The sequence below is a fragment of the Pseudophryne corroboree genome, chromosome 1, assembly GCF_028390025.1.
Source record: "Pseudophryne corroboree isolate aPseCor3 chromosome 1, aPseCor3.hap2, whole genome shotgun sequence".
In the NCBI taxonomy this organism is placed as follows: Eukaryota; Metazoa; Chordata; class Amphibia; order Anura; family Myobatrachidae; genus Pseudophryne; species Pseudophryne corroboree.
In genome coordinates, this window is record NC_086444.1 from 515,834,457 (window position 1) to 515,849,913 (window position 15,457).

The 15,457-nt window shown below is 49.7% G+C and overlaps 2 protein-coding genes across 5 annotated transcripts in view; one reads left to right on the plus strand and one right to left on the minus strand.

Annotated features, from left to right (window-relative positions):
- Positions 1-15,457, plus strand: part of DOCK8 (dedicator of cytokinesis 8) — a 458,638-nt gene that overhangs the window by 219,156 nt on the left and 224,025 nt on the right. The gene's annotated exons all lie outside the window — the stretch shown is intronic.
- LOC134911778 (uncharacterized) overlaps positions 1-15,457 on the minus strand; it is a 30,586-nt gene that overhangs the window by 6,885 nt on the left and 8,244 nt on the right. For 2 of the 3 annotated variants that reach the window (XM_063919853.1, XM_063919832.1), the window contains exon 3: positions 12,517-12,601. The exons of the other annotated variant lie outside the window; for it this stretch is intronic. In XM_063919853.1, coding sequence (XP_063775923.1) covers positions 12,533-12,601 — 69 coding nt within the window. In that variant the 3' untranslated portion in view covers positions 12,517-12,532. The remainder of the gene's footprint in view (positions 1-12,516; positions 12,602-15,457) is intronic. 3 annotated transcript variants of the gene reach the window in all.

The following is a 15,457-nucleotide window of genomic DNA, read 5'->3' on the forward strand; positions in this document are numbered from 1 at the left end:
ATTGCTCGCTGGATCTGTAGCACGATTCAACTTGCACATTCTGCGGCTGGACTGCCGCATCCTAAATCTGTAAAAGCCCATTCCACGAGGAAGGTGGGCTCTTCTTGGGCGGCTGCCCGAGGGGTCTCGGCTTTACAACTTTGCCGAGCAGCTACTTGGTCGGGGTCAAACACATTTGCTAAATTCTACAAGTTTGATACCCTGGCTGAGGAGGACCTAGAGTTCGCTCATTCGGTGCTGCAGAGTCATCCACACTCTCCCGCCCGTTTGGGAGCTTTGGTATAATCCCCATGGTCCTTACGGAGTTCCCAGCATCCACTAGGACGTCAGAGAAAATAAGATTTTACTCACCGGTAAATCTATTTCTCGTAGTCCGTAGTGGATGCTGGGCGCCCGTCCCAAGTGCGGATTGTCTGCAATACTTGTATATAGTTATTGTTTAACTAAAGGGTTATTGTTGAGCCATCTGTTGAGAGGCTCAGTTATACGGTGTGATTGGTGTGGCTGGTATGAGTCTTACCCGGGATTCAAAATCCTTTCCTTATTGTGTCAGCTCTTCCGGGCACAGTATCCTAACTGACGTCTGGAGGAGGGTCATAGAGGGAGGAGCCAGTGCACACCAGGTAGTCCTAAAGCTTTCTTTAGTTGTGCCCAGTCTCCTGCGGAGCCGCTATTCCCCATGGTCCTTACGGAGTTCCCAGCATCCACTACGGACTACGAGAAATAGATTTACCGGTGAGTAAAATCTTATGTTGTGCTAATACACTGCACAGGGGGTTCTTGTCAGGTATTGTGCTGCTGATATTGTACTGGGTTGCCCTGCATTGAGCTTTCGGATTTGTCAGCTACAAAGGGCAACGGAGCTGGGGCTGATCCCACATTGCGTGGTGGTGACGCTGCAGACACATTTGAGGAAAACATAGCTGCTGAGAGTTCAGGTTATGGGGGTTCCTTACCCCCCCAGTGGGATCGTAGCAACGGGGGTTCAAAATGACCCGCCTTGGGCTACCTTCTCCATGCTATTGATTATGCTGGCAACTAGACTAACTCCCCCTATGGGACCTCCTGTGCCGGTACAACTGCTTATCGTCCCCGTGGTTAACCCGCCATGGGCAGATCAACTGTCTGCTCAGTTACAGCAATTGAACCAATCACTGACTACTCAGAAGTCTAACCCTCGCCCGCCTAAGACCAAGGGGTCCTCTAAGCGGGCCATTACTTCCTCACAATTCACAAACGTCCCAGACACCTCGTCTGATGAGGATGGCGTATATACTGACCCCACAGATTCTGACCCTGATGATTCTGATGGGGAGCCTGTCTCACAAGTGGATGTTCATGACTTGCTGGAGGCTATCAGGCTCATTCTTCAAATTACTGATGACCCAGAGCCTGATACTGCCCCTAAGAAACCGGACAAGTTTAAACGTCAGAAAGTGGTTAAACAAATTTTACCTCATTCTGACCATTTAGTTGACATACGTCCTGGAAAATCCAGGAAAGAAATTCACGCCTCACAAGAAGATGCTGGCTCGCTATCACCTCGCTGCGGAGTTCAGTAAAAATTGTGTAACACCCCCGCCAGTGGACTGGCAGGTGGCGCGGCTGGTGGTTTCCTCAGCTCTGCCAGTAACTACCGTCACGTCTCTGAAAGAACCGACAGATAAGCGGGTGGAGGGTTGTTTGAAGGCGATTTACACCCTAGCAGGTGCTGCGCATCAGCCCACCATTTCAGCGACTTGGGCTGCAGAGGCTATTGAAGCGTGGGCTCAGGAGTTGGAAGCTGAGATGTCTTCCAACGCTTCTGATCATGCTAGACAATGTCTATCGTATATTGTCACAGCTTCTCATTACATTAAGAAGGCGGATTCTGATGCCGGTATTCTGGCGGCCAAGGCTTCTACTACGTCCATGCTGGCTCGCCGGATTCTATGGTTGCGGTCCTGGTCCGTGGATCTGGACTCTTAAGAAAACCCTTGAGGTACTCCTTTTTAAGGGAAACATCCTTTTCAGAGAAGACCTCAACAAGATAGTGGCTGACTTAGCTTCTGCTAAAACAGCATGTCTGCTTAGTACTGCTCCTTCGGTACCGGTGGCTAAGAGTACTTCCTTTCGCTCCTTTCGTCCTTCAGGGAAAGCAAAGGGTCAGGCGTACCCGAAACAGGCTCGCACTTTACAAACTCAATAAGCCCAAACCCAAACGGGCCTGGGCTGCCGTCAGCCTGCTTCCAAGACTGACAAGCCTGCCGCATAACGGGGCGGGCCTCCCTCTGGGGGATCCCAGGGTGGGGGGCCGACTTCTAGGTTATACCCAGGAATGGTTGAAGACCACTTCCGATGCCTGGGTACGGAATGTTGTCACTCGAGGTTACGCCATATCCTTCAAAAATCGTCCCCCTCATTGATTTTGCCTGACAGACGGCTCTTCGGATCAGGTGAAGGCAAAAACTCTTCATTCGGTGGTACAGTCCCTCCTGGACACAGGAGTGGTAGTACAGGTGCCTCTGGCTCAGAGAGGCAAGGGGTACTATTCACCGCTGTTCCTAGTCCCGAAACTGAATGGATCCTCTCAGCCCTTTCTCAGCCTTAAGTCCTTGAACAAATTTGTGAGGGTCTCCAAGTTTCGTATGGAAACTCTTCGCTCTATTTTTCTGGCCTTGGAACCAGGAGATTATATGGTCTCCCTGGACATATAAGATGCTTACCTGCATGTTCCCATTGCAATGTCACATCAGCAGTACCTGAGGTTTGCGGTTGGCAACCTCCATTACCAATTTCGGGCGTTACCTTTTAGTTTGACCACGGCTCCACGAGTCTTCACCAAGGTTATGGCGGTAATGACGGCTGTACTCCGTCGTCAAGGGGTCAGGAACCTACCGTACCTGGACGACTTATTAATCCTGGCAAATTCCTCAGAAATTCTCCTACGCCATCTATATCTGACTGTCCAGTTTCTGCAAGCCCACGGGTGACTCATCAACTGGAAGAAATCTTCCCTGGTCCCTGCGCAGAGCATGGTGCAACTGGGAGCGTTCTTGGGCAATCACAACCAGAGGTTGTTCTTGTCTCAGGAGAAGGTCTTAAAGCTTCAGGACAGGATTCGATGCTTCCTATCTCGTCCGCAAGTGTCGATACATTCGGCGATGCAAGTGCTAGGTCTCATAATGTCGACTTTCGACATGGTGGAGTACGCTCAATTCCATTCACGCTCTCTGCTGAAACTGATTCTTGCCACATGGGACGGCCTGCCTCACCGGATCAGGTCTCACATGATCTCCTTGTCTCCGCAGGTCCGTCTGTCATTGAGCTGGTGGCTGCAGGACGGATGTTTGAGCAGGGGTCGTCCCTTCTGGATCTCCAACTGGGTCCTTCTGAAGACGGATGCCAGTCTGAGAGTCTGGGGTGTAGTGTTAGAGCAACACTCCCTTCAGGGTCGGTGGACCAAGGCAGAGTCTCTCCTTCCGGTCAACATTCTAGAACTGCGGGCGGTGTTCAATGCTCTGAACTTGGCCCAGCATTTAATTCAGAACAGACCTGTTCAGGTACAGTCGGACAATGCCTCCAGGGTGGTGTACATAAATCATCAAGGCGGCACTCGAAGGATTCTTCAATGGGCAGAACGCCATCTGCCAGCCGTATTGGCAGGGTTCATCCTGGGGGTCCTCAACTGGGAAGCGGACTTTCTCAGTCGTCAGGACGTACACGCCGGAGAGTGGAGCCTCCATCCAGAAGTATTTCAACTCCTCGTGGACAAGTAGGGCCTTCCAGATGTGGATATGATGGCGTCTTGACACAATCACAAGGTTCCGGTCTTCAGGGCAAGAACAAGGGATCCTTAAGCAGCGTTCGTGGACGCACTGACAATCCCATGGAACTTTGGCTGCCATATGTGTTCCCTCCAGTGTCTTTACTGCCCGGAGTGATAAGGAAGTGCAAACAAGAAGGAGGCATACTACTTCTAATTGCTCCCGCGTGGCCCAGACGTCATTGGTTCTCAGACCTACAGGGCCTCTAGTTAGAGCGTCCCTTTCTACTTCCACAACGGCCAGACCTCCTCGTTCAGGGCCCTTGTGTCTACCAGGATTTGGCCCGACTGGCTTTGACGGCGTGGCTCTTGAAGCTTCCGTACTGAGGGCCAAAGGTTTTTCTGAGGCGGTCATTCAAACTATGTTGAAGACCCGTAAGCCGGCTTCTGCTCGGATTTACAATAGGGTCTGGAATTCTTACTTTGCTTGGTGCGCAAATACCAATCATGACGCTTACAAGTTTAGTACGGCCAAACTTTTGACCTTCCTACAGCAAGGCCTGGACCTAGGCCTTCGTCTGGCCTCCCTCAAGGTTCATATTTCTGCCTTGTCGGTATGGTTTCAGAGAAAAATTGCAACTCTGCTCGATGTTCATACCTTCACTCAGGGTGTGTTGCGCATTCAGCCTACTTATGTCCCACCTGTAGGCCCTTGGGATTTGTTGGTGGTTTTGGAGGCCTTGCAAGTGTCTCCTTTTGACCCTCTTGTGTCACGATCCGGGTATCTGGACGCCATTACTTACCCTTCAGATGCCTCCTAAGGCTGGCTCAGCGTTCCAGGACCGGATCCCGCTGTTCCTGAGTTTCCACATGCAGAATGTCAGAGTGGTGATTTCATCAGCCGCGGCCTCCGCTGTGCCCGCGTGGTTAAATGTGCGCTTGTCAGTCTGGCGTCTCCTGTCTCCTGTGGCCGGCGTCGCCATTACTGTTTCAATTCTCACATGGATTACAAACCAAACTTCCCTCCAAGTGTCTGCATGGGCGCAGCCATCTTGGATTTTGTCATCTGAGCATTTCCACCAATCTGCTGTCTGTATTGTTGATTTGCATAATTGCCTAGCCAACCCCTTCCTTGCTGCAGGTATAAGTAAGCTGTGCCTGAGCAAGGAAGGCGTCAGTGCTTTGGTTGTCTAACCTAGTTCCAGTTTGTCTCTCTCCTGTGGTTGTCTTCCAGGTTCCAGCTCCTGTCTCCAGACTTCTGCTATAGAGACCCGCACCAGCATTCCATCTGTGGTGTAGCCTGACTCTCCGATCCATTCTGGACTCACCTGTTTCCATTTACAACAATCACCTGCTTCCAGCCCAGCTTCCAGCAGTGTACAGCTTCTCTTAAAGGGCCGGTGTCCTTTCTGCAGTTTACCACTCTCCACCGGTATTATTATTTCACCGCTCTCAAACTCCAAACTTCATCAATCACCTGCTTCCAGCCCAGCTTCCAGCAGTGTACAGCTTCTCTTAAAGGGCCGGTGTCCTTTCTGCAGTTTACCACTCTCCACCGGTATTATTATTTCACCGCTCTCAAACTCCAAACTTCATTATTATTTCATCGCTCTCAAGTTCGTTTATTATTTAACTGGTTCCAGCCAGTATCCACTCCGTACCAACAACAGTCTGGTTCCAGCCAGTATCCACAGCAGCCGTTTTATCTTCAGCAACCCAGCCTTTCCTGGAACACCAGCTGGTACGATCCTGGGTTCTCTCCATTGCTACAGTCAGGTCTGGTAAGGACTTTCCAACTAGAAGATTATAAGAACTGTCTCACCCTACCAGTGCCTGTGGCCCTTGCCACCCTGTAGTACCCAGGAATTGTATTTATCCTCTGTTGACTTTTATGTTTCCTTTACTGCTGCTGTGTTACGGAGTTTGTCATAATAAACATCATTGACTTTTATCCTGGTTGTCGTGGTCACGCCTTCGGGCAGTTATTCTACATGTTACTTACATGTCTAGGGGTCTGATACAACCTCCCAGGTTCCGTTACATCTCAGCCCCTACAACTGAGGCTGCCTCCCGTCAGCTCAGGCCCTCAGTTGTGACAGTAAGCACTGACCTAATGAATCCAGCCGGAGACCAGGATCAAGCGGCCAGGCCAATGCAAGAACTGGCAGCCCGACTTGAACATCAGGAGGCTGCACAGGGCCACATCATCCGCTGTCTCCAGGATCTCTCTACACGGCTGGATGGGATTCAAACGACCCTCCGTGGACCTGGCACGTCCGGTGCGTCCACTACAGTGACACCAGCTGTAACCCCACCCACCTTACCCATTTCCAGTCCACATCTTCATCTTCCAACGCCAGCAAAATTTGATGGATCTCCAAGGTTCTGCAGGGGATTTCTCAATCAATGTGAAATCCACTTTGAGCTTCTACCTGGCAATTTCTTCAGTGACCGTACCAAAATTGCCTATATCATCTCCCTTCTCAGTGGCTCAGTCCTTGACTGGGCATCACCTTTATGGGAGAAGTCTGATCCCCTGCTATCCTCCTATACTGACTTTGTAGCTACATTCAGGCGCATCTTCGACGAGCCAGGCCGGATAACATCTGCTTCATCTGAGATTCTCCGTTTACGCCAGGGAACACGTACTGTGGGACAGTATCTTATACAGTTTAAAATCCTGGCATCCGAACTGGCATGGAACGACGAGGCCCTGTATGCTGCATTCTGGCATGGCTTATCAGAACGCATCAAGGATGAGTTAGCTACCAGAGACTTGCCCTCTAAGTTGGATGAGCTAATTTCTCTTTGCACGAAGGTTGATCTACGTTTCAGAGAGAGAGCAACTGAGCGAGGAAGATCATCTACTCCTAAATCTTCTGCTCCTCCTCCTCGTCAACCATCTCCATCCAAGGATGAGCCTATGCAAATTAGTCGTTCTCGTCTATCTCCCGCTGAGCGCCGAAGACGTCTCTCTGAGTCTCTCTGTCTCTACTGTGCAGCTCCGTCGCACACTATCAATGCCTGTCCCAAACGTCCGGGAAACTCCAGATCCTAGCTCGCCAAGGAGAGGGCCGGCTAGGAGTAATGATCTCCTCTCCATCTCCTCATGACTGTAACCTCCCAGTGTCGCTCCAAATTGCTCAACGTTACAGGAACGTCATTGCCCTCCTTGATTCCGGAGCAGCTGGGAATTTCATAACCGAAGCTTATGTTAAACGGTGGTCCCTACCCACCGAGAGACTGTCCTCGTCCATCTCTTTGACTGCCGTGGATGGCAGCAAGATTTTTGACGCAGTCATTTCCTTAAGGACTCTTCCAGTTCGTCTGAGAGTGGGAGTTCTTCATTCTGAGTATATTTCTTTTTTAGTGATTCCAAGAGCCACACATCCAGTGGTTTTAGGCCTTCCATGGCTCCGTCTCCACAACCCATCAATTGACTGGACGACTACGCAAATACTGGCATGGGGTCCCTCCTGTGCTGAGACTTGTTTAGCCAAAGTTCTTCCTGTTTGTTCTTCCTTCCCCAGGTCATCTGATGTTCCGCCTCCTCCATATCAAGACTTCACGGACGTGTTCAGTAAAGCCTCTGCTGATATCCTTCCTCCTCATAGAGAATGGGACTGCCCAATCGACCTCATTCCAGGGAAGGTTCCACCGCGAGGCCGAACTTATCCGTTGTCTCTGCCTGAGACACACTCCATGGAAGAGTACAACAAAGAGAACCTGGCGAAGGGTTTCATCCGACCATCTTCTTCTCCAGCCGGCGCAGGCTTCTTCTTCGTTAAGAAGAAAGACGGTGGTCTGCGTCCGTGCATCGACTACAGAGGTCTGAACGACATTACCGTCAAGAACCGATACCCTTTACCCCTGATTACCGAGCTCTTTGATAGAGTTAGTGGTGCAACTATTTTCACAAAGCTGGACTTGAGGGGTGCCTACAATCTCATCCGAATCCGTGAGGGTGACGAGTGGAAGACCGCCTTTAACACCCGTGACGGACATTATGAGTACCTCGTCATGCCCTTCGGATTGAGCAATGCTCCAGCAGTCTTCCAGCACTTCGTGAATGAGATTTTCAGGGACATCTTGTACCGCCATGTCGTGGTTTATCTAGACGACATCCTCATCTTTGCTAATAATCTCGAAGATCATCGTTTCTGGGTAAAAGAGGTTCTTTCCCGTCTCCGTGTCAATCACCTCTATTGTAAATTGGAGAAGTGTGTGTTTGAAGTTAAAACCATTCCGTTTCTAGGTTACATTGTGTCCGGTTTCGGACTAGAGATGGATCCTGAGAAACTCCAAGCAATCCAGAATTGGCCTATACCCTTAAGCCTCAAAGGGGTCCAGAGGTTCTTAGGGTTCGCCAATTATTATAGAAAATTTATACGAGACTTTTCCACCATTGTGGCGCCTATCACTGCATTAACCAAGAAAGGTGCTAATCCGTCCAAGTGGTCCGAGGAAGCTACACAGGCCTTTCACCTTCTGAAGCAACGGTTCATCTCTGCACCAGTTCTGAAACAGCCCGACACCGACTCTCCTTTTATCTTAGAGGTAGATGCCTCCTCCGTTGGAGTAGGAGCAGTGTTATCCCAGAGGGCCAAAGATGGACATCTACATCCTTGCAGTTTCTTCTCCCGGAAGTTCTCCCCAGCTGAGCGCAACTATGCCATTGGCGATCAGGAGTTGCTAGCCATCAAGCTCGCTCTGGAGGAGTGGAGATACCTGTTGGAGGGAGCTTCCCACTCAATCACCATTCTTACCGACCACAAAAATCTTTTATATCTCAAAGGCGCACAATGTTTGAATCCTCGTCAGGCCAGATGGGCACTTTTCTTCTCTAATTTTGACTTTAAACTCCAGTTCTGTCCGGGTTCTCAGAATCGTAAGGCCGATGCCCTTTCCCGCTCATGGGAGCAAGAAAATGAGTCCGAGTCTGCAGACAAGCATCCTATTATTAATCCGTTGGCATTCTCCACGGTAGGGATGGACTCTACGCCTCCACCAGGGAAAAGTTTTGTTAAGCCAGTTCTAAGGAAGAAGCTCATGCATTGGGCCCATGCTTCCCGTTTTGCTGGACATACAGGCATTCAGAAAACCCTTGAATTTATTTCTAGGTCCTACTGGTGGCCAACTCTGAAGAAGGACGTTATGGAATTTATTGCCTCCTGCCCAAAGTGTGCCCAACACAAAGTCTCCCGCCAGTCGCCTGCGGGGCAACTGGTTCCATTATCTGTTCCCCGTCGACCTTGGACCCATTTGTCGATGGACTTTGTTTCCGATCTACCTATCTGCAACAAGTTTAATACCATCTGGGTGGTAGTTGACCGGTTCACCAAGATGGCACATTTCATCCCTCTCACCGGTCTTCCGTCAGCTTCCAAGTTGGCTCAAGTGTTTATACAAGAGATCTTCCGACTTCACGGTCTTCCTGAAGAGATCATCTCGGATCGTGGAGTACAATTTGTAGCCAAATTTTGGCGAAGTTTGTGTCAAGCCCTCCAAGTCAAGTTAAAGTTTTCCACGGCTTACCATCCTCAGACCAATGGTCAAACCGAGAGGGTGAATCAGGACTTGGAGGCCTTCCTCCGTATATATGTGTCTTCCTCTCAAGATGACTGGGTTCAACTCCTTCCTTGGGCCGAGTTCAGCCACAACAATCAATACCATTCCTCATCTTCTTCTACACCATTCTTCATTAATTATGGATTCCACCCTAAAGTCCCAGAATTCCAACCGCTTCCTGCAACTTCTGTTCCAGCAGTGGATGTCACCTTGCGTCAGTTTTCAAATAACTGGAGGAACGTCCGCGCAGCCCTGCTTAAAGCCTCATTCAGGTATAAGAAGTTTGCCGATAGAAAGCGTAGAGCGGTTCCTGCTCTCAAGGTGGGTGATCGTGTGTGGCTGTCCACGAAGAATTTGAGGTTGAGAGTTCCCAGCATGAAATTTGCACCTCGCTACATCGGACCCTTCAAGATTGAACAAGTCATCAATCCTGTTGCCTACAGGTTACAGTTACCATCCTTCTTGAAAATACCCAGGACATTTCATGTTTCTTTGTTGAAACCGCTGATCCTGAATCGGTTTCATTCCGCACTTCCTCCAGCTCCCAAAGTTCAGACTCAACGGGGAGTCGAGTACGAGGTGGCCAAGATTTTGGACTCACGTTTCCGTTACGGTCAGTTACAATACCTCATTGACTGGAAGGGCTATATTCGTGAAGAACGCTCTTGGACCAATGCCTCAGACGTCCATGCTCCTGCCTTGGTCCGAAATTTCCACGCAAAGTTTCCTTTAAAGCCTAAGAAGTGTCCTGGGGCCACTCCTAAAGGGGGGGGTGCTGTCACGATCCGGGTATCTGGACGCCATTACTTACCCTTCAGATGCCTCCTAAGGCTGGCTCAGCGTTCCAGGACCGGATCCCGCTGTTCCTGAGTTTCCACATGCAGAATGTCAGAGTGGTGATTTCATCAGCCGCGGCCTCCGGTGTGCCCGCGTGGTTAAATGTGCGCTTGTCAGTCTGGCGTCTCCTGTCTCCTGTGGCCGGCGTCGCCATTACTGTTTCAATTCTCACATGGATTACAAACCAAACTTCCCTCCAAGTGTCTGCATGGGCGCAGCCATCTTGGATTTTGTCATCTGAGCATTTCCACCAATCTGCTGTCTGTATTGTTGATTTGCATAATTGCCTAGCCAACCCCTTCCTTGCTGCAGGTATAAGTAAGCTGTGCCTGAGCAAGGAAGGCGTCAGTGCTTTGGTTGTCTAACCTAGTTCCAGTTTGTCTCTCTCCTGTGGTTGTCTTCCAGGTTCCAGCTCCTGTCTCCAGACTTCTGCTATAGAGACCCGCACCAGCATTCCATCTGCGGTGTAGCCTGACTCTCCGATCCATTCTGGACTCACCTATTTCCAGTTACAACAATCACCTGCTTGCAGCCCAGCTTCCAGCAGTGTACAGCTTCTCTTAAAGGGCCGGTGTCCTTTCTGCAGTTTACCACTCTCCACCGGTATTATTATTTCACCGCTCTCAAACTCCAAACTTCATCAATCACCTGCTTCCAGCCCAGCTTCCAGCAGTGTACAGCTTCTCTTAAAGGGCCGGTGTCCTTTCTGCAGTTTACCACTCTCCACCGGTATTATTATTTCACCGCTCTCAAACTCCAAACTTCATTATTATTTAATCGCTCTCAAGTTCGTTTATTATTTAACTGGTTCCAGCCAGTATCCACTCCATACCAACAACAGTCTGGTTCCAGCCAGTATCCACAGCAGCCGTTTTTATCTTCAGCAACCCAGCCTTTCCTGGAACACCAGCTGGTACGATCCTGGGTTCTCTCCATTGCTACAGTCAGGTCTGGTAAGGACTTTCCAACTAGAAGATTATAAGAACTGTCTCACCCTACCAGTGCCTGTGGCCCTTGCCACCCTGTAGTACCCAGGAATTGTATTTATCCTCTGTTGACTTTTATGTTTCCTTTACTGCTGCTGTGTTACGGAGTTTGTCATAATAAACATCATTGACTTTTATCCTGGTTGTCGTGGTCACGCCTTCGGGCAGTTATTCTACATGTTACTTACATGTCTAGGGGTCTGATACAACCTCCCAGGTTCCGTTACATCTCAGCCCCTACAACTGAGGCTGCCTCCCGTCAGCTCAGGCCCTCAGTTGTGACACTCTTGCATCTGAGGATCTTAAGTGGCTTTCCCTTAAGGTCTTGTTTCTGCTAGCGATTGCTTCTGCTATATGTGTTTCAGTCTTGGGTGCCTTATCCTGTAGGTACCACTATCTGATTTTTTTTTCACAGTGATCGGGCGGTTCTTAAAACGCGCCCTGGTTATCTACCTAAGGTGGTGTCTTCCTTCCACCTTAACCAGGAGATTGTGGTTTCTGCCTTTAATTCTTCTGAGTTGTCTTCCAAAGAGCGGTCTTTGAACGTGGTACGGGCTCTCCGTATCTATGTGAAGAGAATTGCTTCCATTCGGAAGTCTGACTCTCTCTTCGTACTGTTTGGTTTTCACAAACGTGGCTGGCCTGCTAGCAAGCAGAACTTGGCCAGATGGATTAGAATGGTGATTGCACATGCTTATGTACAGTCTGGTCTTCCAGCTCTTGCTACCATTAAGGCCCATTCTACTTGGTCCGTTGGACCTTCCTGGGCAGCCCGCCATGGTGCGACTCTTGAACAATTGTGCAAGGCGGCTACGTGGTCCTTAGTGAACACGTTCATAAGGTTCTATGCCTTCGATACTTCCGCCTCCCAGGATGCTTCCTTTGGACACCGGGTTCTTGCACCCGCTACACTGCGTTCCCTCCCATAAGGAACTGCTTTAGGACATGTTATTCTCTGTGGAGCCCAGTGTACCCCGCAGCAGAAAACGAGATTTATGGTAAGAACTTACCTTTGTTAAATCTCTTTCTGCGAGGTACACTGGGCTCCACAGGGCGCCCACCCTGACGCACTTAGCTTCTTTGGGTTGGTATGGCATTAGCCGCTGATACCCTCTCCTGTCGTGAGTGAGTGGTGTATGTGGCTACTAACGATTGTCGTCTCTTTTACCTGCTACTGCATGGGACTGGTTAACAAAAACTGAGCTCCTGTGCACGGAGGCGGGGTTATCGAGGAGGTGGTGCTATGCATCTTGGGAAGAAGGTCAAAGCATTGAGCCTGTTGGTGCCTTGGATCAAGATCCTACTCTACACCCCCGATGTTATTCCCTGTGGAGCCCAGTGTACCTTGCAGAAAGAGATTTAACAAAGGTAAGTTCTTACCATAAATCTTGTTTTTTCAAGCTTTACTTTTCTCCGGGGCACCTAGATTGCGTCTTTTTTTGTCCTTCAGGTTTCTTGAGGTGGTCTGTATTGTAATTTGAATGTTAGGAATTATCTACAGCATGCAAAGTACTCCAGTGTATTTACAGCAGGGAGGGAATTTACTAACAATCGTTTTGGCCAGATTTTGCTATTATTTTCGATCATGCTAATCGCAAATTGACTAAGGGCCTATTTGCATGCAAATTTCATGTCAAACTCAACTTCAAAGACCAAATCATGGCAAATAACCATTGAACAAACATTGTCAAAATAACATTGGTACCAACACAAATCGCGAATTTACTAAGAAACGCTCAAAGTGACACCAAAATCGGACTTCAATGCACCAAATCAATGCACTTGCTTTTAGCAAGCATATTTGCTGTGTAGCATGCATGGATCAGTGAGATTTCTGTAGGCGTTTGTGTTTTTAGCAAAATAACGAGTTAATTATTAAAAAAAAGGTGTGGTGTCTGTCCCCCCAAAAGCAAATCTGGCACCTGGCTCTGTGGGAAATATGTGGGAAAAAATGTGTATTGGCTCACCCATATTTCCAACCACCAGCACCGTGCTCTTACTAGCAGGGGGGTAATCCCACATCAGGAGATACACTTGATAGGGTCCCCCGGCCAACGCATTTGGCCCCTAACTAGTTACCCTGGCCTTGGGATTACTCGGAAAGTAGATCCCCAGGGCTAGGGTGAAGCCCAGGGCTATCCCTGGCACCCCTGGGCAGGGGGTGCTGAGTTTATAGCAATCTGTTAAAGTTAGAATACTATTTACAGAAGGACTACAGGTTCCAGCAAGCTTCCCCTGCATGCCAGTACTTGAAGAACCTCAAGTACCAGCATGCAGGGTATTAAGGGCCTGCTGGATACCTAAACCCCCCCTATAAAAAAAATATTAAAACAGTGATGGTACACAGTATACCTTTAATAAACACACTTGCATGTACTCACCTTATTCTTAGTGCTGATCGGACCACTTGTCCAAGTAGAATCTGATACATGGGGGAATGAATCCATACTCACCTATCCTTGCGACGATCAGACCTCTTATCTAGGTAGGCATCCCAGAGCATTAAAAATAAAAAAACAGTTACCCAACCCAGCCGGACCTATAGGAGCCATATGTGTATAGACGTATATCTCCTCTTCGCACAGAGCCATACGAGTGTCATGGGTACATCACTGATCATGCAATGCTGTAGCTCTTTCCTCCAGCTCTGGCTCTGAGTCCTTGCGATTAGGAGACTCTGCAGGGGAGCCTGGTCATGTGTATCAGGTATCCTGCCAAAGGGCAATGATGAACCCTCCTCTGGTGGTGTCTGGCACCTTGGGGGGGATGAGGGGGTCTGCTGCTAGATATGCTGATTGGTCTGGGGAGGGGGGGGGGCGCAGCAGGTGCAAAGCTTTTGGCTCACCCGGACGTGCCCAGGTGCATGTACAGCAGACTTCTGCCCTGATGGGGGCAGGTGCTGCAGCAGGCCCTTTCTTGCTCCTCGTGGCCCCTCCTGCATCAACTCAGTTGCCGACAGTTGGTGTTTCAGTGCTGCCAGGTACTACAGTGTCCCCCATTGCTACCATTATGGCAGCTATGGCGTCAGCCATGGCTCCATTGTTAGTGTTGGGGTTTTCAGTCAAGGGGCTGAAGATCAGGCATCAAAGGGATATGCAGGACAGCCTAAATAGACATTTCACTACTAGAATCACAATTTTCTCTAACGTCCTATTGGATGCTGGGGACTCCGTAAGGACCATGGGGAATAGACGGGCTCCGCAGGAGACATGGGCACTTTAAGAAAGAATTTAGATTCTGGTGTGCTCTGGCTCCTCTCTCTATGTCCCTCCTCCAGACCTCAGTTTGAATCTGTGCCCGGACGAGCTGGGTGCTGTTCAGTGAGCTCTCCTGAGCTTGCTGTAAGAAAGTATTTTGTTAGGTTTTTTATTTTCAGCGAACTCTGCTGGCAACAGACTTCCTGCATCGTGGGACAGAGGGGAGAGAAGCAGCCCTACTCTTTGACGCTAGGTCCTGCTTCTGAGGCTACTGGACACCATTAGCTCCAGAGGGATCGTACACAGGATCTCACCCTCGTCGTCCGATCCCGGAGCCGCGCCGCCGTCCCCCTCGCAGAGCCGGAAGACAGAAGCCGGGTGAGTATGAGAAGCAAGAAGACTTCGAAATCGGCGGCAGAAGCCTCCGTTCTTCACATGAGGTAACGCACAGCACTGCAGCTGTGCGCCTTTGCTCCAAACACACCTCACATACTCCGGTCACTGTAAGGGTGCAGGGGGGGGGGGGGGGGGCGCGTGCCCTGGGCAGCATATGGACCTCTGTTGGCAAAAGTACTCATATATACAGTTGGGCACTGTATATATGTATGAGCCCCCGCCACAAAGAGATGGATTTTAGCGGGACAGAAGCCCGCCGTCGAGGGGGCGGGGCTTCTCCCTCCGCACTCACCAGCGCCATTTTCTCTCCACAGCTCCGCTGAGAAGAAGCTCCCCAGGCTCTCCCCTGCAGTTCGCGGTAGAAAAGGGTAAAAAGAGAGGGGGGGCACATAAATAGGCGCTAAAAACACAATATACAGCAGCTACTGGGTTAACATTAAGTTACTGTGTTATTCCTGGGTTATATAGCGCTGGGGTGTGTGCTGGCATACTCTCTCTCTGTCTCACCAAAGGGCCTTGTGGGGGAACTGTCTTCAAAAAGGGCATTCCCTGTGTGTGTGGTGTGTCAGTACGCTTGTGTCGACATGTCTGATGAGGAAGGCTATGTGGAAGCAGAGCGGGAGCAAATGAATGTGGTGTCTCTGCCGACGGCACCGACACCTGATTGGATGGATATGTGGAAGGTTTTAAATGATAATGTTAATTCCTTACATAAAAGGTTAGAAAAA